Source organism: Sycon ciliatum, chromosome 3 (assembly GCF_964019385.1).
Source record: "Sycon ciliatum chromosome 3, ocSycCili1.1, whole genome shotgun sequence".
In the NCBI taxonomy this organism is placed as follows: Eukaryota; Metazoa; Porifera; class Calcarea; order Leucosolenida; family Sycettidae; genus Sycon; species Sycon ciliatum.
The window spans coordinates 19389538-19416765 of NC_088645.1; the positions used below are offsets into that span (position 1 = coordinate 19389538).

Here is a 27228-nt window from a genome sequence, read left to right on the forward strand (position 1 = left end):
ATATTTATTTCTCTTCTCATCTCTTTCTTGTTCTTTTTTATTTCTCTTCTCATCTCTTTCTTGTTTTATTTCTCTTCTCATCTCTTTCTTGTTTTATTTCTCTTCTCATCTCTTTCTTGTTTTATTTTATTTATTTATTTCTCTCTCTCTCTCTCCCTCCCTCTCTCTCTCTCTCTCTCTCTCTCTCTCTCTCTCTCTCTCTCTCTCTCTCTCTCTCTCTCTCTCTCTCTCTCTCTCTCTCTCTCTCTCTCTCTCTCTCTCTCTCTCTCTCCCTCTCTCTCTCTCCCTCCCTCCCCCCCCCTCTTTCCCTCTCTCTCTTTCTCTCTCTCTCTCTCTCTCTCTCTCTCTCTCTCTCTCTCTCTCTTTCTCACTTGATCTCCCTCCCTCCCTAGCTGCATTCCTTACGATGCCTGGTCGTAGGCTATGATTCCGAGACCTCCGGTCGGATGAGCCTCGCCAACCACATCGGCACATCGCCCCTACTCCCCTTTGTCTTGTTGTCCAGCGTCATTGCAGTTGTCCTCTAGTACTAATAATCAGGGGAAGAGTATTAGTAGGGCTGTGTTTTTTAGTAAAAAAAAAAAAAAAAAAAAAAACGTACTCCAAATCGGTGCAATGCATGAATACGATGTATGTGTACAATGAATATTCAGTATTCGAAGGTGGGTGGGCAGCTTGAATCCTTTTCAAATATTGAAGTAAGCAAGTATAATGACAAAGAATAGCTGATGAGTGCGGATAAATGATCGACATATTCGCAGTTGCATCCTGCGTGGCGTCGTTCCTCAATCTCGTCTTCCATTTCTTCCTCCGCAGCTGAAGACACGACGTCGCTGCCGTCACTAGCCCAAGCCTCAGAATTTATCTCAGTTGACGACTCCTCATTTTCAGACTCTGACGAGTCATCGGCCACCTTGAGCCGCATCGCAGCAGGAGATGACGGCTGCGATTCCGCCTCGCTGTCGACATCGATTTCGGAACCAAAGAACGTTTCATCCCCATTCTGAACTTCAGCGGCTACCTCAGCATCCACCCCCCACCAGGCTCGAGCTTGCTGTATACAATGACTGCCGTGTGTGCTCTGCGAACAGCTCTGGCATCCGCAGCCATTGAAACAAGATCAAAGAACACTGGAGTCGCCACTCGACACCACTTCAACTTCAAAATAAATTACTTCAAGCAAGGAGTTCAAGAAGTCGTCGTGCTGTTCGCAGCGCGATCAAAAAGTCGTTGAACGTCACAAATCGACTTTTTCTCGTTTTCGCTGATTGCCGCTCATATCGTAGGCAACTAATTACTTTTTGAAAAATTTAGTATGCCAGATATTTTCAGTGTTCAGTATTCTTGAATGTCACAACGTGATTGCAAAATTCTACATAGTGGTACTTCACCCTCCTTTTCATCCAGATATAAACGAATGTGTCAATGGCACGTATGCGTGTCGTGGAAACAGAAAATGTGTGAATACTGTGGGGTCGTATTTCTGCCGATGTCTGGATGGATACAACGGTTCTACATGCCAAGGTGAGCTACCTCATCTGCATATTTCTTTCGACAATTGCAAGGTTGCGGCTGACTAAAGAAACGACTGAACTATTAACTATGCTTGGTAGCTCGGCCTACATAGCTCGTAGCTGTTCTGATGAGGCATTTATGGCCGAAACAGCTTGCTGTCTACAGCATTGAGTATTACGTTCCTCGGCTTTCGTCTTGTCAGTAGGCTGCTCTAGTGCTGCGGCATCGCGCAATGCCCACTACTTTTTGTAGCTTGAGCACTCTGGCGCTAGAGCGACGGGCTATCTTAATGTCTGTGGTGCCTCTTTGCACCATGGCTGGTAGCTGCTACCAAGAGTAGATAAACAAGAGTGTGCAACTCCGGGATCCGCGCGGATTGGTTGGCCCACGGCGGAATTTTTTGTTGACGTAATCTTTTCGACCACCCACGCGCTGCTAGTCTTTTGGAAAGTTTTGCCTCGTGCACTTGGTCGGGCTTACATTACAATGTCGGTGCCCAACACGTGCTCTCACACTGCTCTTCGGCAAGAAGCGCGTTTTTCTGAAAAAAGGTGACGTCAACAACAAAATCCGCCGTGGTTGGGGGTATCTCCCCAAAGATCATCCAAAAGTTCAAGAGAGCAGCTTATCACCATCTCCTCAGAACAAAATGGCACTGGGCCACTCATAGCATACGCGAGTAAGAGGGTACACTGTCCTACCTTGCTTGGAAATACATGTAATCTCTCCTCACAGACAGTCTCCTCTTGAATTTAAAGGTCTAACAGCGTTCACATCAATACTCAACTTATTCTTTTGCTCACTGAGCAATACAATCTTTCCATTTTCTTTCTTCTGTTTTCTTTTTCAATTTAATCCTCCCTACCCAATATTAGCCCTTTCCCAAAGGTGCTCTTTTAATTCGCACGAAGTGCTTTTCGCGTCCCTCAAAATATGCTGAAAAAGTGCTCTTTTTTCAGTGAAAACAGGCAAAAAGTGCTCTTTTTCAGTGAAGCATAGCCATGACACATGTTTAGATATGAACTCAAGATGAGAAATGAATACGCACTCTTCCATTTATGGGTCCAAGAAAGGCAAACCAGGAAGTAAAGTTCAAAAAACCCACTGTTTACAGCATTGCGTACACCAGGCACAAGCTTCACCAGCGTGTTACCCCCAAAAAAGCAGCGTGCCAAGGCCCATCGCGATATCGAGCACTCGGAAACTGTGATCGCATGCATGAGCAAACAGATTTTAGCACTTTTTCAGCTCAAAAAGGTCAAAAAGGGCGATATTCACCAAAAACGCAATAAAGGGCGAAAGAAACGGGCTTTTCCAAAAAGGGTCAAAAAGGGCGAAAAAAGGGCGAGCACCTTTGGGAAAGTGCTACCCAATATCCCTTTGGTGCGTCCATGGAGCTATGAAGCCGAGACCTCTGGTCGGCGGAGCTTAATGAGCCCCACCACCACACTCCATTATTCACCACAGTGTCTGGAGATATGTGGATTTTGTAGAAAAAAGAGAAAAAAACTGGAGATTGTGCAGGACAGATCCGGAGTTGTACGCTCTTGTTTATCTACTCTTGCAACTACTTAGCTCGTAGCTGTACTGATGAGGCCTTTATGGCCGAAACAGCTTGCTGTCTACAGCATTGGTTGTACTTGAAGTATATGTTTTCAAACTGGGACGGACGCAAGGAATATTATAAAGATGTCTTTTCCAGGCACCAATCGGGCACAAGGGGAAGATTGATGATCCACCAGCATTATTAGACTGGATGATTTGAATCGTCCACTTAAAAAAGAATCATCTTTCTCAGCCTATTCAAGCTCAACTGGAACACAGTAAATTGAACAGGGAGTGGTGCTTTCTTGCAGGTCAACCCAGTTGAAGGTTCGATGGACTTCTCGTGTGCTCTGGATCGCGGTCGTTAGTCAGTCGAGTGATAATTCATGTCACAGGAAAGGCACAATCTCCAAAGTAGGGAGCGACACACATTTTCCCAAATTTCCCAAATATACATCCCCTTATGGAATACAAAATAAATCATCAATTGTAGGTAATTATTGTGAAAGAAGAAAGACAACATGTTCCTTGTCAGTTTTGTGCCATTTTGTCGCACTCGCTTATTGTATAAGATCTGGTTACGTTCGTGGACAGTTAGTCCCCCCCCCCTCCAGTTAATTTCATTGTCAGTTATAGTTACATTTCAATTGCCAGTTACTGTGTGTTCACTGAGACCCGTGTGCATTTGCCTCCGAGAGAGACTGCGGCCAGCTACAATAGCTCGTAACATTTTGTCCTTCTTCTTTCACAATAATTTAATTGGCTCACCACCCGAGTTAAATAGTGGGTAACCTTAATTATTTATTATGCTGGGTCTTTTATATGCTCGTGAAATTTCGAAAAATATATTACAAGATTCCACGTACTTTACCGTCCATTTCATTTAGATATACTGGGTAGTTTTTCTCAGCGATTTAATTTCGCTAATTTCGTCGCTTGGTACCGACCGGCCAAAATAATTAATGTCATTCCAAAATTTGTCATCGAGGCAAATGATGCATAATAGAGCCATTGCTACATGTTAGATTAACAACTTCATATCGATTTCGTTTTTGAAAACTCCAATCTGCCAAGGTTTAATAACGGCCAGAAGTTTCATTTCGAGATCTGCCAAAGTTTCTCACCGACCAAAATTAAGTGTTGATTTACAGTAACCAGATCGGCAGAAATCATTCACAAAGTATGCCTGCCCTGCACATTGAGCAAGATTTGATGTAAGTGTGTGTGTGTCCGTGTCTTTGTCTCTGTGTGTGTCTCTCTGTTTGTCTGTCTGTATGTATGGATATCTGTCTGTCTCACATTGAGCAAAGGCTTGGGTCTCCTTACGATGACACATTAGCAACAAGTTCAGAGGTACGTTTTTCTGGTTCTGTGTTTTATGCCTGCTGGTGTTGACGCTTGTGCTTGTTTGGACATGCGGACATGTGTACCGAACACATCGCAACGGATTCTAATCTAATGGGCATCTAGATATTGATGAATGTCAAAACGGCAAAAACAATTGCAACAAAATGGTCAACAGTGACAACAGACAATGCCAGAATCTGAACGGCTCATACCATTGTCCCTGTCTTCCTGGATATGCTGGGTCGCAATGTGACGGTGAGTACTTTCTACAATTCCCTATTCACAGATGCATGAACTATTTGACTAATGGTTTATTGCAACATCTCAAGACTCAGTGAAAACATAGGCCGATGCGAAGAGATTCTTCAAGAGAATTTTATTCAAATTTACTAGGACAGTCCCCCAGACTCAAGGGTTTCTCACGGGGTGCCCTGATCTTTTATTTTAAAGTAATGCATGGTGAAATTTCGATGTACCGGGCTGTGATTGGCAGCTGTTGCAAATAGGGGCCATACAGATACATCATTTCAGACTGTAGGGTTATTCGGAAGAAGTTATGACCTCATGTTCAGATAATTCTCCCAGATTTGTGGAAGGGTTTCGAATGTCGGATTACAGCTCGTTCAATGTGTGTATACTGCACTTCCTGTTTTCAATGTTCACATTCCATGTGTGTATCGCTAAAAAAAGGGTACACACAGTCAAACCTTGACACAAGAACAACAAACCAATGTCATGTTGTTACTGCGTGCACAAGGTCTCTAGCATTACTAGGATTCTTGTCTCCACGCCACCTGTTCAAGTATATGTGCGCACTGGAATTTTCTCCTGTCTTTGCTTTGCGTGTATATCCACGAATCCGCCACCCAAATACAACCAACTTTAAGGTGGCTCACACCTTCTGCGCGCGCATCGTTTGAAAAGTGTAAGTTTTCAGTAAATTTTTCAGTAGCGATGATTTTTGTGCGATCAACCGTTGTAGGAAACGTCTTCTCGCTTTTCTGCAATTCTGGCGACCTAGCTAGAACCTGCTGCTAGTGTCCCTCTTCACTCGTTCTTTCTATGAAAGGGGAAGGCAGCACTCGCAGAAGATTTTCCAAGAATGCAATGTCGACTGGTGCTCGTACTATAAGAAGGGAGAAATCAAAGTCCGCTCTTGAATCACGCCTGAGTCTTAGAAAATTATTTCAGAAAACGCTTGTGTAGATTTCCTGCCAGTGCCACTGACATCTCGCGATCCGTTCAAATATAACTTGCTCGATCATCTCCCGCACTGACTGGTAAATTCGTCGGGTAGCTGTGGATGGATCGATTCAGGGAGATCGAAGGTAAATACATCGAAGCACTTCAAACACGTTTCAAGACGCACTTCAAACACGTTTCAAGACGCACTTCAAATGTTGTTATTGTGTCTTGAAAATTGTTTACAACAATTCGGACTTCAATACGCTGTTGAATTGTATCCTCTGCTTGGGAGTCTCGACTGTTTTATTGCTGCATGGCTTTTCTCAACACTGTACATGTATCGCGGAACGCAGATTGGATGGCATTGGAGGTGAATTTGATAATTATTTGTGACTGTGTCATCAACCAAGTGAGGATATCAAATATCAACAGGGACGCTCCGAAAATCACAAACGCTGCGAAATAGGTATGAAATGGTCTCACACACTGGTGGGTATTCCACATTCATTGTATCATATATTTAGACTGTCCGAAAGTTTGTCGTGCCGTGCAACTTTCACAGACTAATCCGATAATTGGCATGTGGCCCTATCGGCACACACTCATGCGTATGCCGCTCAGTCTATCTATAATTATGTGCACGCACATGTGTGTATACTTACAGAATTCTATTACGTATGCAAAATTAGGCAATCTACATGTTCATATATATGTGTGTGCACTCACTCCTATGACATAGAACGACAGTGCAGGCTATGTAAAGTCGCACGAATGTGTGTTACCCGGGTGTGTACATGCATGCGCACTCGCGCGGGCGTTTTGTGTGCGCGCCTGGCATGGCATAACGCCGTTCAATATGACTAGTGTTGAACCGTGGTAATTTTCCCCACCCCTTCTTTTTTCTATTGGCGTTGGATATGCAACTAATGACATAAACTCGGTTGTTGAAAACGAGTGCTATGCACCACAATGGATTGACAATAATATAATACAAGTAGCGCTGTAAAAGCGCTGGTAATACTCATGTTGCAGCCATGGCAATTGTGATTAGCTTTCCAAGCCAAGCCTGCTGCAGAAATTATTGCACTCTGACCAGCTGGAGTGGCCCAGGACTGCAGGTTGTGGAGAACAGGAGTGATGCTTGTATATACGCTTGTATTTACATGATGGACTTCGAAGTAACGTTAGGTGTATTACTTGTATGTTCTGCCTGTGCACGTGTACATGTGCTGGTCAGTGTGGAACCGCCATCCATATCAGATCATACAGCTTAGCTGCTATCAGTCTCAACAGCTTATATCTGGCAAATAGGGTTTTAGTGGCTCAATTTTGCTTACTGTGTTCAACAGAGTGGCATTGCACACAGCTACTTTATGTAATAGTAGCATCTTGGAAATTTTATATTTTTGATAGTTACCTTCAGTAGAAACTTCTCCAGTGTGGCTCTTAGCTTCATTACCACGGAGACTAAGCATTCAAGAAATGCACGAAGAACAGTGGCTAGATGCGAAGTGAAAAGCCATTGGACCGTACCCAATGGAATACGCATTTACTGAAGTAGTATAGCAGTATTGCTTGCTATGCTGGCAGCAAACACTGTATAATAATAATTTCATTACCAGTAGAAAGTGCCCAATGTGCATTGCTTCAGCACTGTGTTTTGGACAAAGCAGTCAAAAAATTCCACATCAGTATTGGCTTCATGTTGGAGAAAGTTGTGAAAAACACTAGAGCATACATGTACACTCAATACACATGCTAAGCTACATGTATGGCATTTAGTATGTGGGCGACTTCAAAGTTCCATTTTGGTAGTTAGCTTCGGTAGAAACTGTCTAAACTTGATCCAAAGCTCTACTACTATGTTCTGAAGATGTTGCAATCAAGTAAAGTAAGACACGTATCTGCCGCATTGGAGCTAGTTGTGAAAACCTTTAGACCATACACACAATGCACATGCTCAGCTATGGCATTTAGTATGTGGGCGACTTCAAAGTTTTATTTTGGTAGTTAGCTTAGGTGGAAACTGCTAAAACTTGATCCAAAGCTCTACTACTATGTTCTGAAGATGTTGCAATCAAGTAATGTAAGACAGGTATCTGCCGCATTGGAGCTAGTTGTGAAAGCCTTTAGACCACACACACAATGCACATGCTCAGCTATGGCATTTAGTATGTGGGCGACTTCAAAGTTCTATTTCGGAAGTTAGCTTCGGTGGAAACTGCTAAAACTTGATCCAAAGCTCTACTATTATGTTCTGAAGATGTTGCAATCAATTATTGCAAGATACGTATCTGTCATATGGTGGAGTCGGGAGTTCTAAGGCGTTGGACAATGTCCCAGTGCAATGTGCTGATTCTTGAAAATATGGCATCACTTGACACTTCAAAGTTTTATTTCAAGAGTTACCTTCGGTAGAACCTCCTCAGACTTGCTACACAGTACCATTATTAGGTAATGATAGCATAACCATCGAATACAGGGCAAGTCCAGTGTCAAATACTTGTGGGCGGGGCTAATATGTGGGACATGTGCGCTGAAATGGGATGATTCCAAAAGAGAAAAAGGTCACCTTCTAGCAGAATTCTACCCACTTCTAAAGCTTATGCTGGTATTTAGCAAGTATACTACTCTCCTGATGTTGGACATCAAGAAAAATGGGGTAACTACGAGTGCTACGGCCAAAAAAGTGGTTTTCCGGTGTTTTTTGGCCTAAATTGGCAATTGTGAGTATGCTATGTTTGGCCCCTCCCCCGAGTTAAACCGGCCGGTAGAACTTGATAACATTTTGCCTCCGTACACTAGATATCCTGCGGAACAAAGTAAAATCGTTTGTAGCCACGTTTCAAACAAAATAAATTGGACCCGAGGGGTAGGAGCCACCTTAACTCAAATGATAAATTGAAGATGGTTTCGTCTCCATTGTGACCTTCGCCATCTCTATCAGTCTTGTGGTAATGGTCTCTGTGCTCACGATCTCAATTCTGATAACTCAGCTAAAGAGAAAATATACTGAAGCAGCCCACATGAGCTTTCAAACTGCTGCTTTACAGAACACGGTGGGAACAGCTGGCAGTAACGCCCTATCCCTAACATGCAATGACGCCTATGGGACAACTACGTCTGGAGTTCGACAAGATCCTTCTCTGTACGATACCATACAGTATACTCTTTTCATCATTGCTCAGAAGCAGGACTGAGCTCTACATGAATCTACACGTGCACTGATAGCATAGTGACGTTTTGTGTACATTGTACATGTGCATGTGTATTATAATTATGCTTGTTTAGTATGAATATTCTTCATCCTTCAAAGTTCGTTTTGAAAACTATTCATACTTCCCAACAATCATTCTCACCCTTCTATTCGGCATGTTTTCTCATCATTTTGTAGATCTCAACATTATGCAACATGCATACAAAACAACATACATGTATGTCACTCTGAGCGTAGGGTTTTGTCGGTGAAGCCCAATACTTTTAGCTAGCCGAACTAGTGTAGCTCTAAAATACATGGTATGTAGCCTCCTCCGGGATTATGCTCCTGCTTCTCCCACCCAAAGTCTAATTGACCCCAATCCTGAGTAGCAAATCTCCACTGCGCTACCCTATTGCACCCTTCATTTGACACTCTACTTTCACTCCTATTATCTGTTTAATTAATTTAATTGAAATATATCGTCATGACGAATCCCATTTTTGAATAGATGTCATGCGCAACCTTAAAGATTTAGTTACCCAGTTCTTTACTATCTTCTACACTGTCAGTAATAGATTTCAAAATTCAACATACTGGTACTTTACGATGCATTTCATTCAGATATAAACGAATGTGCCAATGGCGCGTATGCCTGTCGTGGAATGGCTAATCCTGGAAACAGAAAATGTGTGAATACTGTGGGGTCGTATTACTGCCGATGCCTGGACGGATTTACAGGTTCTACATGCATAGGTAAGCTGCATGATCTTCAGATTTCTTCCGCCAATTTAACCGATTCATCAATTGCGTCGTCGAGTTGTAGTGAGCCCTGTATTTCGAATTGTCTTATTAACTCAGTTTTGTCATCATCGTGCAACTTGCAGCAATCTTTGTAGAAATTTTTCTTAAGTTGACGGGATAGAAAATTCTTCGTTGCTTTGGGCCTTTGCTTGGACTCTTCTTCGTTGAGCTGTCCTTCCAATCTTGGACCTTTCGTAACCTCAGCCTTCCAAGTTGAAAGGTTATCTATTTGAGTCTGCCAGAAGATAAGTGTTAGAGTTAGGAGTCAGGTTGTTGAATGTCTCAGTACTGTTTGACAGCGTCATCCCTTCTTGTCGCACGAGCTATAAAGATCTGGTGATGTTAGTGGACAGTTATTCGTAACTCGTGCCATTTTATCCTTCTCTTTTTATCTTTAATGTTTTTTTTTAAACAGAAATGGTGCGGTGAAGAAAAGGAAGGGCAGGACGATCGAGGCGATTTTGTTTTGGTCCCCTGCAACCATTCAAACTGGAACCAATCGCTTATTGATATTCAGTTTGTGGATGAAATTCCCGCCTCTTCAGTTGCATTTGATTGAACTTTGTGCTCCGGGAATGCTGCCAGTTGTTGCATTTCACCATCCTAAGATTACCGCCGCTCCATTTCCGGTGCGGTTGGTTGATTGTTTTTTTATTTTGCTTCGCACATTCAAACGGAATGACGACCCAGTAAAATGATTGAAAATGATTAGCCTTGAAGTTGCTATGGAAGAACTTAGTAAAGTCACTGGAAGCACATAGCAAGAGATTAGGAAACTCATAATCTCGAGTAAACGGGGGAGGGGGGGGGGGGACGGCGGAAGAAAACGATGTATCTGTGATACTATGTGAGTAAAACTGAACTGCTCGGGGAGGGAGAGCAGAGCGATTAGCAGTATCTCGAACTGCCCCCTACAGGCGTATGGTACACGTGCATGTTTCAACTCAGGTAGCAGGGTAATTGTGCCGACCTCACCAGAGAGAGAGAGCGATCCACAGCAGAGCACTAGCAACAGAAAATCTCCGCTGACCGGCGGGGCTACGGTTTGCCTGCTTTGTAGGCCATTTGACTGCTGATGGGAAGGCAGGGGTGCCTTGTGCGGAGTCAGAAGCTGGGCGAGCGCAGGGCTCGTGCGGGTGTGAACTCACCGCCAGATGGTCATTAATATTTCTGCCGCTATAGCAGACTGACAGGGTACAGGGAGTGAGCAGGGAGTAGTGATCAGCGACTGCATGGCTGTCCGAGGCGTTTTGCCATCGATACAGCGAATGGCACTGTTTCGTGCGGTTTGTAGTCCTTTCAGCTGATCCTCTCGCATTACGGTTGATAATAGCCATAAAACAGGTCGGTCATTATGACCACCTTCGCAGACACCTGACGAGAGCGTCTTGATAGGCATCGGTAGGCGCGCCACAGGGCACCAATTTTCTTGGCAACCTTGGTGACCACATAGTTAAAATGGGTGTCCCAATTTCGGCGATTGGCAAGGTGAACACCTAGGTAGCGCGCAGAAGATGTTGAAGGGTGGAGACATTCGCCGCTTTTGACTGTTATCTCCGGTACATTATTGTGGGGATTGATAATTAAAACCTTCTTCTTGTCGGCGTTCAAGAGGAGGCCTCGAGACTTCGGCCAATCGGCCAGAGCAGTTGCCGCTGTGGTGAGGGTTCTGGACGCTTCCGCCGCTGAGATCTGGGGGTCGTACATGGCTATATCATCTGGAAATTGTACACTTGGCACATGCAAGGAAACCGACATCTCGTGTCTATATACTGAAGAGGCCAGACTATAGAACAGAACCGGTGGGCATCCCGCTGGTGCAAGCCAGAGCAGAGCTGATTGAAGGGGAGAGGAAGATCTGCTGCAAGCGGCCGGACAAGTAGTCGTCGACCAAATTGAGGGCAATTCCAGAAATTACAACAGCAAGGTCTCGGATCAAATTGTAGTGGTGCCCTTCATCACTAAAGCCTTCGAATTTTCTCGTTGGTACAGCCTTGTGATCTGGCCACTGTCAGTCGTAGATTGTACATCAGCATTTCCCGTAGAACATTTCTTGCGGAGAGCAAATTGTGTTTTGGGTAGTGCCTTGCTCAAGTCCAAATGACGAAAAAGCTGGTGTTGTACTATTCTCTCCAGCAACTTGGTACTATTGCGATAAAGGATACAGGTCTATAGTTGGTTAGGAGTTGGGGCCTTGTTCTGTGGCACGACAGGCGCCAATATAAATCCAGATGGAATGGTTCCAGTCCTCAGCGAGTTGCAGAAGAGCACAGCAAGAGAATATGCCAACAAGTCAGCACAATGCTGTAGCAGAGAGCCCGTTTTGCCGTCACAACCTGTGGCTTTACGCGCATACAAATTGTCAAGGAGACATCGGACGTTCGCAGGAGTCACAGGATCAGGTAAGGTCAAGGTCACAGGTCCAGCGGGACCTTGCGGGGTGCAGAGCTTTTCAGAACAGTCCGGATCGGTGACAATGGAGTGGAACGTGTGGCCCACCGCAATGATGCTACAACTAGGATCTTCGCGGCGACATGAATGCCCAGTGCGGCAAACAACTCTTCAACTCCAAGCAACAACGTGCATCCTTTCACGTCCTTTCTTTTTATTGGTTGTTCCAGCCCTGCTGCTCCCTCACCTCCACCTTTAGGCGCTGCATATTCACATGGATTATTCTCAATTTGGCGGCGGCCTTGGCTGTCATTAGCGGTGTCGTTGCCATTTTATGGTTTACTGTATCTGGCATATCATATTTCGTAAATTAATCCTGCGCTGTACAAGGATGACACGTAGAATTGCATTGACAACACCAAAGATCAGAAAAATGCATCCTCGTGAGCGAGATACACTCTGGAAGGAAGGTGAAGAAGACAACGTAAATGGAATTCTCACGTTTCACAGGGCCACTTTGAAGGAAGGCAAAATATACTGGAGTGTGTCCTAATCGCTGCTTCCAAGAAAGTATTACTCTAAATCAACTGATGTTCGCTGGCGATTTAATTCCGCTGATTTTGCCGCTTGGTACCAACGGGCCAAAGTAAATGTCAGTCCAAAGTATGTCATAGAGGCAAATGATGCATAATTGAGCCATTGCTACATTTGAGAGCAACAGCTTCCGATCGATGTCTTTTTGTAAACTCCAATCTGCCAAAGTTGAATATCGGCCAGAAGTTTCATTTCAAGATCGGCCAAAGTTTCTCACCGACCTAAATACCTTGATTCAAAGTAACCAGATGGGCAGAAAGCATGCCTGCACTACACATTGAGCAGTCAAAGAGATGGTGGACAAGCCGTTGATTATCCACTCTCATTGTAATATCAAAAAGTATTCTTTTTAGACCAAAGACAACTTCATGACTATTACCGCCGAAGTCGCAACATCTAAGTTCGAAAGAGTGGTATATTATTTTTATCTTTATTAATCAAATATACCACTCTTTGGTCGAAAAAGAATACTTTTTGATACTACATTGAGCAGTGTTGATGATTTGAGTGTATGTGTCTCTTTGTCTGTCTGTGTTTCCTGCCGTTTGTCTGTCTGCATGTATGCACATCTGTCCGTGTCACATTGAGAAAAGGCCAGGGTCTCCATACGATGACATTTTACTAGTAAAGGTTCAGCGGTGTGTTCGTCTGATTCTGTGTGTTATGTCTGCTCATGTTGACATTTGTGCTTGGTGGGGCATGCGGACATGTGTACCGAACACATTGCAACGGGTTTTAATCTAATGGGCATCTAGACATTGATGAATGTCAAAATGGCAAACACAACTGCAACGAAATGGTCAATAGTGACAACAGACAATGCCAGAATTTGAACGGCTCATACCATTGTCCCTGTCTTCCTGGATATGCTGGGTCGCAATGTGACGGTGAGTAATTTCTACAAGTCCCTATTCACAAATGCATGAACTATTTAACTAATAATTTATTGCAACATCCCAAGACTCAGTGAAAACATAGGCCGATGCGAAGAGAATTCTATACAAATTTACTAGGACAGTCCCCAAGACGGGGTGCCCTGATCTTTTATTAAAGTAAGGCATAGTGACATTTCGATGTATTGGGCTGTGATATACAGATGTTGCAATAGGGGCCGTGTATGTACATCGTTTCAGACCGTGGGGTATTTCGGAAAAAGTTGTGAACTCAATTCCCCCAGATTTGTAGAAGGGTTTCGAATATCGGATTACACCTTGTTCCTTTGTGCCTAGTTCACTACCTGCTTTCCCCGTCATTGTTGATATTCTATGTGTGTAACGCTAAAAAGAGGTGTACACACAGGCATACCATGACACAAGAACATCAAAATCATGCCATGGTGTGACTGCATGCACACTTTCTCTACCGTTACTTGGATTCTTGTCTCCACGCCTCCTGTTCAAGTCAATGTGCGCACTGTAATTTTCTCCTGTCTTTGCTTTGCGTGTATATCCACGAACCCGTCACTCAAACGCAACCAACTTTGGCACAAAAGATCAATTAATTAAAGGTGGATTCGTCTCCATTGTGACCTTCGCCATCTCCATCAGTCTTGTGGTAGTCGTCTCTGGGCTCACGATCTCAATTCTGATAGCTCAGCTGAAGAGAAAATATACGAAAGCAGCCCACATGAGAGTTCAAACTGCTGCTTTACAGAACACGGTGGGAACAACTTGCAGTAACGCCCTATCCCTAACAGGCAATGACGTCTATGGGACAACGACGTCTGGAGTTCGACAAGATCCTTCTCTGTACGATACCATACAGTAATCTCGATGCATCATTGCTCAGAAGCAGAAGCTCTACATGGATCTAGACGTGCACTGATAGCATAGTGACGTTTGGTATACATTGTACATGTGCATGTGTATTGTAACTATGCTTGTAAAGTATGAATATTTTTCATACTTCAAAGTCCTTTTTGAAAACTATTCATATTTCCCAACAATCATTCTCACCCTTCTATTCGGCATGTTTTCTCATCATTTTGTAGATCTCAACATTATGCAACATGCATACAAAACAACATACATGTATGTCACTCTGAGCGTAGGGTCTTGTCGGTGAAGCCCAATACTTTTAGCTAGCCGAACTAGCTCTAAAATACATGGTATGTAGGCTCCTCCGGGATTATGCTCCTGCTTCTCCCACCCAAAGCCTAATTGTCGCCAATCCTGAGTAGCAAATCTCCACTGCGCTACCCTATTGCACCCTTAATTTGACACTCTACTTTCACTCCTATTATCTGTTTAATTAATTTAATTGAAATATATCGTCATGACGAATCCGATTGTTGAAAAGAAGTCATGCGCAACCTTAAAGATTTAGTTACCCAGTTCTTTACTATCTTCTACACTGTCAGTAATAGATTTCTAAAATCCAACATACTGGTACTTTACGATGCTTTTCATTCAGATATAAACGAATGTGCCAATGGCGCGTATGCCTGTCGTGGAATGGCTAATCCTGGAAACAGAAAATGTGTGAATACTGTGGGGTCGTATTACTGCCGATGCCTGGACGGATTTACAGGTTCTACATGCATAGGTAAGCTGCATGATCTTCAGATTTCTTCCGCCAATTTAACCGATTCATCATTTGCGTCGTCGAGTTGTAGTGAGCCCTGTATTTCAAATTGTCTTGTTAACTCAGTTTTGTCATCATCGTGCAACTTGCAGCAATCTTTGTAGAAATTTTTCTTAAGTTGACGGGATAGAAAATTCTTCGTTGCTTCGGGCCTTTGCCTGGACTCTTCTTCGTTGAGCTGTCCTTCCAGTCTTGGACCTTTCGTAAACTCAGCCTTCCAAGTTGAAAGGTTATCGATTTGAGTCTGCCAGAAGATAAGTGTTAGAGTTAGGAGTCAGGTTGTTGAATGTCTCAGTACTGTTTGACAGCGTCATCCCTTCTTGTCGCACGAGCTATAAAGATCTGGTGACGTTAGTGGACAGTTATTCATAACTGGTGCCATTTTATCCTTCTCTTTTTATCTTTAATGAGTTTTTTTTTTTGAAACAGAAATGGTGCGGTGAAGAAAAGGAAGGGCAGGACGATCGAGGCGATTTTGTTTTGGTCCCCTGCAACCATTCAAACTGGAACCAATCGCTTATTGATATTCAGTTTGTGGATGAAATTCACGCCTCTTCAGTTGCATTTGATTGAACTTTGTGCTCCGGGAATGCTGCCAGTTGTTGCATTTCACCATCCTAAGATTACCGCCGCTCCATTTCCGGTGCGGTTGGTTGATTGTTTTTTTTTATTTTGCTTCGCACATTCAAACGGAATGACGACCCAGTAAAATGATTGAAAATGATTAGCCTTGAAGTTGATATGGAAGAACTTAGTAAAGTCACTGGAAGCACATAGCAAGAGATTAGGAAACTCATAATCTCGAGTACACGGGGGAGGGGGTGGGGGGGGGGGGTGGGGGGTGGCGGAAGAATACGATGTATCTGTGATACTATGTGAGTATTACTGAACTGCTCGGGGAAGGAGAGCAGAGCGATCAGCAGTATCTCGAACTGCCCCCTACAGGCGTGTGGTACACGTGCATGTTTCAACTCAGGTAGCAGGGTAATTGTGCCGACCTCACCAGAGATAGAGCGATCCACAGCAGAGCACTAGCAACAGAAAATCTCAGCTAACCGGCGGGGATACGGTTTGCCTGGCTTTGTAGGCCATTTGACTGCTGATGGGAAGGCAGGGGTGCCTTGTGCGGAGTCAGAAGCTGGGCGAGCGCAGGGCTCGTGCGGGTGTGAACTCATCGCCAGATGGTCATTAATATTTCTGCCGCTATAGCAGACTGACAGGGTACAGGAAGTGAGCAGGGAGTAGTGATCAGCGACTGCATGGCTGTCCGAGGCGTTTTGCCTTCGATACAGCGAATGGCACTGTTTCGTGCGGTTTGTAGTCCTTCCACCTGATCCTCTCGCATTGCGGTTGATAATAGCCATAAAACAGGTCGGTCATAATGACCACCTTCGCAGACACCTGACGAGAGCGTCTTGATAGGCATCGGCAAGGGCGCCACAGGGCACCAATTGTCTTGGCAACCTTGGTGACCACAGTCATAGTTAACATGGGTGTCCCAATTTAGGCAATTGGCAAGGTGAACGCCGAGGTAGCGCGCAGAAGATGCTGAAGGGAGGAGACACTCGCCGCTTTTGACTGTTATCTCCGGTACATTATTGTGTGGATTGATAGTCAGAACCTTCGTCTTGTCGGCGTTCAAGATGAGGCCTCGAGACTTCGGCCAATCGGCCAGAGCAGTTTCTGCTGTGGTGAGGGTTCTGGACGCTTCAGCCGCTGAGATCTGGGGGTCGTACATGGCTATATCATCTGGAAATTGTACACTTGGCACATGCAAGGAAACCGACATCTCGTGTCTATATACTGAAGAGGCCAGACTATAGAACAGGACCGGTGGGCATCCCGCTGGTGCAAGCCAGAGCAGAGCTGATTGAAGGGGAGAGGAAGATCTGCTGCTAGCGGCCGGACAAGTAGTCGTCGACCACATTGAGGGCAATTCCAGAAATTACAACAGCAAGGTCTCGGATCAAATTGTAGTGGCGCCCTTCATCACTAAAGCCTTCGAATTTTCTAGTTGGCACAGCCTTGTGATCTTGCCACTGTCTCTCGTAGATTGTACATCAGCATTTTCCGTAGAACATTTCTTGCGGAGAGCAAATTGTGTTTTGGGTAGTGCCTTGCTCAAGTCCAAATGACGAAAAAGCTGGTGTTGTACTATTCTCTTCAGCAACTTGGTACTATTGCGATAAAGGATACAGGTCTATAGTTGGTTAGGAGTTGGGGCCTTGTTCAGTGGCACAACAGACGCCAATATAAATCCAGATGGAATGGTTCCAGTCCTCAGCGAGTTGCAGAAAAGCACAGCAAGAGAATATGCCAACAAGTCAGCACAATGCTGTAGCAGAGAGCCCGGTTTGCCGTCACAACCTGTGGCTTTACGCGCATACAAATTGTCAAGGAGACGTCGGACGTCCGCAGGAGTCACAGGATCAGGTTAGGTCAAGGTCACAGGTCCAGCGGGACCTTGCGGGGTGCAGAGCTTTTCAGAACAGTCCGCATCGGTGACAATGGAGTGGAACGTGTGGCCCACCGCAATGATGCTACAACTAGGATCTTCGCGGCGACATGAATGCCCAGTGCGGCGAACAACTCTTCAACTCCAAGCAACAACGTGCATCCTTTCACGTCCTTTCTTTTTATTGGTTGTTCCAGCCCTGCTGCTCCCTCACCTCCACCTTTAGGCACTGCATATTCACATGGATTATTCTGATTTTGGTGGCGGCCTTGGCTGTCATTAGCGGTGTCGTTGCCATTTTATGGTTTACTGTATCTGGCATATCATATTTCGTAAAATAATCCTGCGCTATACAAGGATGACACGTAGAATTGCATTGACAACACCAAAGATCAGAAAAATGCATCCTCGTGAGCGAGATACACTCTGAAAGGAAGGTGAAGAAGACAATGTAAATGGAATTCTCACGTTTCACATTGCCACTTTGAAGGAAGGCAAAATATACTGGAGTGTGTCCTAATCGCTGCTTCCAAGAAAGTATTACTCTAAATCAACTGATGTTCGCTGGCGATTTAATTCCGCTGATTTTGCCGTTTGGTACCAACGGGCCAAAGTAAATGTCAGTCCAAAGTATGTCATAGAGGCAAATGATGCATAATTGAGCCATTGCTACATTTGAGAGCACCAGCTTCCGATCGATGTCTTTTTGCAAACTCCAATCTGCCAAAGTTGAATATCGGCCAGAAGTTTCATTTCGAGATCGGCCAAAGTTTCTCACCGACCTAAACACCTTGATTCAAAGTAACCAGATGGGCAGAAAGCATGCCTGCACTACACATTGAGCAGTCAAAGAGATGGTGGACAAGCCGTTGATTATCCACTCTCATTGTAATATCAAAAAGTATTCTTTTTAGACCAAAGACAACTTCATGACTATTACCGCCGAAGTCGCAACATCTAAGTTCAAAAGAGTGGTATATTATTTCTATCTTTATTAATCAAATATACCACTCTTTGGTCGAAAAAGAATACTTTTTGATACTACTTTGTTCTAGCAGTGTTGATGATTTGAGTGTATGTGTCTCTTTGTCTGTCTGTGTTTCCTGCCGTTTGTCTGTCTGCATGTATGCACATCTGTCCGTGTCACATTGAGAAAAGGCCAGGGTCTCCATACGATGACATTTTACTAGTAAAGGTTCAGCGGTGTGTTCGTCTGATTCTGTGTGTTATGCCTGCTCATGTTGACATTTGTGCTTGGTGGGGCATGCGGACATGTGTACCGAACACATTGCAACGGGTTTTAATCTAATGGGCATCTAGACATTGATGAATGTCAAAATGGCAAACACAACTGCAACGAAATGGTCAATAGTGACAACAGACAATGCCAGAATTTGAACGGCTCATACCATTGTCCCTGTCTTCCTGGATATGCTGGGTCGCAATGTGACGGTGAGTAATTTCGACAAGTCCCTATTCACAAATGCATGAACTATTTAACTAATAATTTATTGCAACATCCCAAGACTCAGTGAAAACATAGGCCGATGCGAAGAGAATTCTATTCAAATTTACTAGGACAGTCCCCAAGACGGGGTGCCCTGATCTTTTATTAAAGTAATGCATAGTGACATTTCGATGTATTGGGCTGTGATTAGCAGATGTTGCAATAGGGGCCGTGTATGTTCATCGTTTCAGACCGTGGGGTATTTCGGAAGAAGTTGTGAACTCAATTCCCCCAGATTTGTAGAAGGGTTTCGAATATCGGATTACACCTTGTTCCATTTGTGCCTAGTTCACTACCTGCTTTCCCCGTCACTATTGATATTCTATGTGTGTAACGCTAAAAAGAGGTGTACACACAGGCATACCATGACACAAGAACATCAAAATCATGCCATGGTGTGACTGCATGCACACTTTCTCTACCATTACACTTGGATTCTTGTCTCCACGCCTCCTGTTCAAGTCAATGTGCGCACTGTAATTTTCTCCTGTCTTTGCTTTGCGTGTATATTCACGAACCCGTCACTCAAACGCAACCAACTTTGACACAAATGATCAATTAATTAAAGGTGGATTCGTCTCCATTGTGACCTTCGCCATCTCCATCAGTCTTGTGGTAGTCGTCTCTGGGCTCACGATCTCAATTCTGATAGCTCAGCTGAAGAGAAAATATACGAAAGCAGCCCACATGAGAGTTCAAACTGCTGCTTTACAGAACACGGTGGGAACAGCTGGCAGTAACGCCCTATCCCTAACAGGGAATGACGCCTATGGGACAACGACGTCTGGAGATCGACAAGATCCTTCTCTGTATGATACTATACAGTAATCTCTATGCATCATTGCTCAGAAGCAGAAGCTCTACATGGATCTTCACGTGCACTGATAGCATAGTGACGTTTGGTGTACATTGTACATGTGCATGTGTATTGTAACTATGCTTGTAAAGTATGAATATTTTTCATACTTCAAAGTTCTTTTTGAAAACTATTCATACTTCCCAACAATCATTCTCACCCTTCTATTCGGCATGTTTTCTCATAATTTTGTAGATCTTAACATTATGCAACATGCATACAAAACAACATACATGTATGTCACTCTGAGCGTTGGGTCTTGTCGGTTTTAGCTAGCCGAACTAGTCTAGCTCTAAAACACATGGTATGTAGCCTCCTCCGGGATTATGCTCCTGCTTCGGCCACCCAAAGCCTAATTGTCGCCAATCCTGAGTAGCCAATCTCCACTGAGCTACCCTATTGCACCCTTCATTTGACACTCTCCTTTCACTCTTATTATCTGTTTGATTATTCGCTATTTTCTGCTGTGTTCCAAAATTAGATCCTCTCTTTCATTCTAAATCTTCCATTTTCCCCCGTGCTTTTATCCCCTCATGCTGATGCTTCCTCCCGAATTTGGTGCGCCTGCCATGTGAAGATGCCGAGACCTCTGGTCGGTTGAGCATGGCAAGCCCCACCAGCACCATCTCACCCCATGCTAGCCTCATGTGCCTGCCAGTAAGTTGTGTATTTAGTTAAACAATAAAACAATGTTTTGAGTGTGACCAGGTTCGAAACATGAAATCAATACGTTTTTAACAGCCTGCACGACGCCTTCGTTTTTAATTGTTTTTATTCGGTCTGGTCTCCCTTTTAGATAATGTTAATACAGTATACATGTATATGTATTTGATATTATTTGAAGTGTGTTCATTTTATAAAGGTAGTTCACGCCTCCTTTCGGGCTATTTTAGCAGGTAATATTCACAAAGGATTTGCAGCGATATGAATTTCCACGATATCTTGTGGTCATCAGGGTGCTATTGCTTCAAGGGCTTACTGACCTTCTTGCCTCATTTTTTCATCTCTCTTATATCATGCTTGCTGTGCTCTTCTATTCTTGGTTGAATCCACCCCTACCCGTAATAGCTCCTCGTCCACACAAGCGCTCAACTGTATCGAATTTTGAAGTTTCAACTTCACTTTAGTCTGCTTTCCATCAGAAAGAATGATGTTCTGGCACTCCCCTCGGGTACCATCGCAAGAATGAGTTCTGTGTGTTGAGCAAACATCTTTTGACACCTTGCTTCTTTAACTTAATTAAGAGAGCATGTCTGAAAAAACCAGAACATTTGTGCAAGTCGATCTCTCAGATTTCGCTCAAATGTTGCAGGAAAGTTTCCTTTGGGGTGTAGATCGACTATGCAAAGCCCGCGGAAAAGTTTCTGAAGCGAACTTTGAAATTGGGATACCCCTCACAATTGTGGAAAAATCACATGATTCATGAGACAACAAACGAACCACGCCACAGCGTACAAGAACAAGCTACCAACAAAACTCCATCAAGCCAACATTACATCACCTTAGTGGAGTTCTTGGAGTAGCACTGCTTAGCCACGTCAGCATCCCAGAAGCCGAGGACCATCATCCCTCGACGCCAGAAATGATCGTCTTGAAGATTGCCAAATTACAAGCGCTGATAACACAGCGAGCTTCGTCCTCACTAAGCAAACACTATATGTCATGCAGGTTCTCACACGCAACGGGAACACTTCGTGGTAGTAAAATAGATATTTCGCAAACAACAAAAAGACAACTCTTTCTCTTCCTTTCGAAGAACCGAACTTGCCGGGCCTCCTCGAAAAGCCAACCAACTCTGAAAAAAACCTACACTACACTAGTACGGGATTCAGCGCAGAGCAAAAAATAATCATGAGTCATTATACAATACATGCAGTGTAGCCGTGAAAACTGGTGAATAAAGAATGCAGTAGGTTGGCAGCACGTGACCCGTCGTACCGCAGTACGCGACGGCGTCGCGGCTTAGAAATGAAAGGAAACACTGCGAGAAAAGACAAAACGAAAATACATGTCCCTTTGTCAAAACTTAGAAGAAACAAACAAAATGCGACCAAGAATCATTTTGAGAGTCAACGTCAATACTCTTGTGCAGTTGTGCAAATTCTTGTCTTGCACTGTGCAACGCAAGAAACAAACAACCTACTAAATAACTCGTGAACTAACTGTAGGCTAAATCACTACATGTACGCGAAATTGCGTTCCTAAATAAACTGAATTTCTGAGACATTTCATATTTCACATCCTGAGGGAAATATTGAATAAATAGTAAATATGTAAAAAGGCGACGTGGAGACAATAATCTTAATAATGCAATGAATATAACTAAATGCGCACTCATATCACAACCATGGGGACGAATCATGTATTCCAGAACGTTTTCTTGTCACAATTATCAATGGAATTCGTGACTAAAGAGAATGATGAAACTACAATAGGATGTATACACTTGCAGTGGAACAGCGAGGATACAAGCATAGTAAGAAAAATAGCACAAACCTAGGAACAATTTGCACAGGTAACTGCAAGTGTATAAATCCTATTGTAGTTTCATCATTCTCTTTAGTCACGAATTCCATTGATAATTGTGACAAGAAAACGTTCTGGAATACATGATTCGTCCCCATGGTTGTGATATGAGTGCGCATTTAGTTATATTCATTGCATTATTAAAATAGTAAATACATCATAAAAAAACACATGGCCACGACGGCCTTCCCAACATACCCCCTTGATACATCCTTATCAAAGAATGAGTAAAATAAGAAAAGAGATCGAACTGACTAAAAATTGCGATAAGTCCATCTAAAACGTGCGTACGGACTGTCAGCCTTTCACAACCGGACATAGCCGTACAACTGACCTGGTTACCTGCTTGCCTCCGACCTGGAGCTTAGCGACACGCACTCTGCCGTCAGAACCAGGGTAGACCTCCAACACCCGTCCAAGAGGCCACCTGCCACGGGGGGTATCAGCTGACACAACGAGGACGATGTCACCGACACTGAGATCCGGGTACTCTTTCCACCACTTGGAGCGACGATTCAGGGCTGGTATCCACTCCTGCATCCACCTTCGCCAGACATGGGATACAAGCATTTGGACGTGTTGCCAGCGGCGCCGAAGACACGGTGACTCGACGGCAGGATGATAGTGCTCAATGCGTCCAACCAGGAAGTGATTCGGTGTGAGTGGCAAGTCGTCGCGGCTGTCACTAGAGGGAGGAACAATTGGACGAGAGTTGAGTAGCGCCTCTGCGCTGCAGCATGCTGTTCGCAGCTCCTCATCGGTGATTGATGCCTGCTGTAGAACATGGTAAATAGCCTTCTTTGCTGCTTTTACCATACTTTCGTGAACGCCTCCAAAGTGTGGTGTCTGGGCAGGGATGAAATGCCACTTGATCCTCTTCATGGTAGCGCTGTGCTCCAGGACGTGTTGCTCCTGCTCGGTGAAAATCTCCGATAGCTCACGATTAGCCCCGACGAAGTTCGTTCCATTGTCCGAGAGCACTTCAGCAGGAACACCACGGCGGTTGCACATTCGTTGAAAGGCGTTCAGAAAGCTGTCGGTATCCAAACCTGTGGCCATTTCCAGATGCACAGCACGACAAAGACAGCAGGTGAAGACGCACAAGTACCGCTTAGCTCGTCGTTGCCCTAGACCCTGTACTGTTGCGAATGGTCCAGCAAAGTCTACGGCCACGCGACTGAAAGCGTGGAGAGGCTCCTTCAACCGGATCTTGGGCAATGGTGCCATGATCTGCGTGGCTGGTTGTGCTTTACGAAATTGACATTTCACACAGGAACGTTCGTACTCCCGGATGGCTTCTCGAATCGCCACGATCCAATATTTCCTCATGAGGACTGCCATAGTGTGAGCTGTACCTGCGACGTGATGGTCTGCCTCATGCTGGTCTCTGATCACTAGCTGTGTTATCCAGCAAGACCGCGGCAAGATGATCGGGTGCTTGGCGTCTTGACTGAGATACTGTGCCTCTTGGAGCCGTCCTGTCATTCTCATCACACCAACTTCATCCAAGAACGGGGTCAGGCTGCTCAGTGGACTGGTTGCCGGTAATGGTTTGCCCTTCTGCAGTGACGAATATTCAGCAAAGGCGTCCTTCTGGCTTGACCGAATAATGGCCTGGAGGCTGTTCTCGACCTCCTCGACCGTCAGCTGACCATACTGTCTCTGCGTGGCTGGGATTCGGCAGTTTGAAGAAAAGCGCAGCACCCACGCCGTCAAGCGGACCAGCCGCTGAAGCGAAGAGAATCGTTCAGGCGCCAGAACCCACTCGCTCATCGAGAGGAAAGACACACATGTCACTTGGTGGTGTTGCTGACCTTCTTCGGGTGGTTTGGCTTTCGTGCGGACCTCTGGTGCAGCTGGAACGTTGAATCTCTCGGGCTGCTGTGGCCGTTCTTCGATGCTCTGAACGAGATATGACGGACCGTTCCACCACAGCACATTCATCGCGATAGTAGCGCTTGATGTTCCTCGTGACAGGATGTCAGCTGGATTCACCGCCGTCGGAACGTAGAACCACTGACTAGGCGAGGAAGAAGCCTGGATCCCACCGACGCGGTTGGCCACGAATGGCTTGAAGACCCGGCTGCTGTTCCTTATCCACCACAGGACATCCATGCTGTCACTCCAGAACACGACATTCTCCATTGCGATGGCGAGTGTCTTGGCTACGGACACACCAAGACGACATCCGATGACTGCTCCCATTAGCTCGAGTCGGGGGATGCTAACAGCTGATAACGGTGCCACTTTGGCTCGAGCCATGACGAATCGACTGGACCTCGTACCATCCTGGTACACATGACAGAGATAAGCGACTGCTCCATATGCATCTTGCGAGGCATCGCAGAATACATGTCGCTTAGTCTCCACCACCTCTTCATCGCGTTGAAGACACCGGTGAACTCGGACATCCTGGAGTGCATCCATGTCGGCACACCACTTTTGCGCCTCTGCGCCTAGCTCTGGCGGCAGAGAGTCGTCCCAGTCAGCACCTGCTAGCCACATCTTCTGGAACAACATCCGACCAACTATGGTGAATGGCAGTACGAATCCGATCGGATCAAACAATGTGGCTAGGTTCTTCAAGAACGCTCTCTTGGTGACAATGTCTAATGGCGGCTTGACATGAATCAGGAACTCGTCTTCCTCTGCTCGCCACTTAACTCCGAGAGTCTTGGTCGTCGGCAGGATTCCACTAGCGAGGTCCACTTCCTTGGCTCGGTCCTCCTCGGGGACTTCGGCGAGCACCTCAACATTGTTGGAAATCCATTTTCGCACATGCATTCCAGCGAGACCCCACAGCGCCGTAAGCTCGTGGTACAGCTGAATCGCTAGCTCTGTTGACTTTGTCGAGTCCATTGAATCGTCCATGTACGTGGACTTCAACACGGTTTCTGCTGCCATAGGAAACTCCTCCTGGTTCCGCCGCGCATGCTCTTGCGAGACCAGTTGAGCTAAGAATGGAGATGCATTGATCCCGAACACCACTCTATTGTACTGGTAAACGGCCGGTTGGTCCTCCGTATCTTCTCGCCAAAGAAATCGATGGAACTGTCGGTCATCCTCTTCCAACTCGATTTGTAGATACATCTCTGCCACGTCGGCTACCAGTGCATTTGGGTGTCGCCGAAACCTCAGGAGAACGTCGGTGAGGTCCCGTTGTAGTTTGGGCCCAGTGCTGATGTAGTCATTCAGACACTTGCCTTTCGTCTTTGCTGCTGCATCAAAGACCACACGCACCTTTGTGGATGTAGCCCCAGGTCGTACAACAGCAAAGTGCGGCAGATACCAGCCGTCGCCATCACTTGCGTTGCTGATCTTGCTGATATACCCTTGTTCTAAGTGACGGCGAATCACGGTTCGGTATTCCTCAGCGACGTCTGGCTCCTTCTCCAGGCGTCTCTCTGCTGCGATGAGCCGCTTCATTGCAGTTTCTCGACTGTAGTTGTCCGGAGGTGGTCTCTTGATCCACGGCTCCGAAACCTGGTATCTTCCGTTCTTGTAGGTCATCGACTGGACCGTCTGATCAAAAACGGCTTGATCATCTGCACAGAATTTGTACGACTGGGGAAGTTCCTCCACCTCCCACATCCTTCTCACCAGTGCATTCAGGTCGACGTCCTTTCCGAAGTATGTGCGGGTGAAATTTGTCGTCTGTTACGGTCTGGTGCTCCTGCCAACGCATGTCCACCCGAGTGGCGTTCTGCGTGCGAATGGCTCATGAGCCTCACCATAGACTTCCTCCATGCACCTGTGGAGACTAGCGTGGTCAAGGCCGATCAGCGCCTCTACTCGCTTCTTCTGGCATTGCGGAAACTCAATGCCGTTGAGGTGCGGATACCGTGTCTGATCTACCGACCAATCATGAGGTGTAAGGTTACCGGTGACATTCTTGGCAGTCAGAGCAGAGAACTGTGTGATAAATCTGCCATCCAGACTCTCGATGTGGCAGTCGACTGGCATGGTCTCTAGGGTCTCGATGCGGCCGTTCAGCGTGCTCACTGACACTTCTTGTGTGGGAACGCTAAGCTCTAGCTGTGCCGCAACGTCGCAATTAAGGTAAGACTGCGTGCTGCCGTCGTCAAGCAGCGCGTTGACCGTGACATTCTTGTCGCCGTGGCGAAGTATGACGGGAACGGTTCGCAGTGCGACAGCTCTAACGCCGACACTACTCATATGAGTGGCCATGGAACTGGTGTCACCCCCCTCCGTGGAGGCGCTAGCCTGGAGCACTGGCTTCTGTGAGGCTCCATTCGAGTCTGTAGTAGTACTAGACTTTCCGTGCAGCAACGCGTTGTGGGTCTCTGTACAACCATCTGCACCACAGGGCTGCAACCTGCGACAGTTATTTCCCAAATGAGCAGAGTTTAGGCAACGGTAGCAAAGCTTGAGCGTCCGGGCCTTCTGCAAACGCTCTGCAATTGACAGCTTCCGATACTCTAGGCATTTCCAAACGGGATGGATCTTCGTGCAGATCGGGCAACTGCTGCTGCTCTGGGCCTTCTTGGGCTTGTCAGCGAAGAATGCCTGATGCTTTACTCCACCATGACTGGCCTGGCCCTTCAGGGGGTGACTCTTTGCTGTTTGAGTGGACCCTACTGGAGTTGCCGTGGAGATACCTTGGATCGTCTCCTGGGCTCGTACTTGGAACTCGCTTTCCAGCTCCACCCATTGCAGAAGCGCTTCGACAGATTGAGAGGTGCTTGTCTGATGTATCCACTTCT

General features: G+C 45.5%; 2 protein-coding genes across 3 annotated transcripts in view; one reads left to right on the forward strand and one right to left on the reverse strand.

Moving 5' to 3' along the window:
* The window catches only part of LOC135812540 (fibrillin-2-like), a 41114-nt gene extending 19963 nt beyond the window's left edge, over positions 1 to 21151 (forward strand). Inside the window, exons 3-9 of one of the 2 annotated variants that reach the window (XM_065325869.1) lie at positions 1408 to 1524; positions 4531 to 4662; positions 9413 to 9544; positions 13333 to 13464; positions 14990 to 15121; positions 18936 to 19067; positions 19691 to 21151. In XM_065325869.1, the coding sequence (XP_065181941.1) occupies positions 1408 to 1524; positions 4531 to 4662; positions 9413 to 9544; positions 13333 to 13464; positions 14990 to 15121; positions 18936 to 19067; positions 19691 to 19950 (1037 nt within the window). In that variant the 3' untranslated portion in view covers positions 19951 to 21151. The remainder of the gene's footprint in view (positions 1 to 1407; positions 1525 to 4530; positions 4663 to 9412; positions 9545 to 13332; positions 13465 to 14989; positions 15122 to 18935; positions 19068 to 19690) is intronic. The other variant, XM_065325870.1, reaches the window with a different exon arrangement.
* A 1650-nt stretch (positions 21152 to 22801) lies between these two features.
* Positions 22802 to 26095, reverse strand: LOC135812902 (uncharacterized). The gene has a single exon (XM_065326121.1). The coding sequence runs from the start codon at positions 26093 to 26095 to the stop codon at positions 22802 to 22804; it is 3294 nt and encodes a 1097-aa protein (XP_065182193.1).
* Positions 26096 to 27228: the final 1133 nt, after the last annotated feature.

What these genes read in the sequence shown, in the direction of transcription:
- LOC135812902 (XM_065326121.1), bottom strand. Translation starts at nt 26,095, where the DNA reads ATGTGGGAGGTGGAGGAACTTCCCCAGTCGTACAAATTCTGTGCAGAT.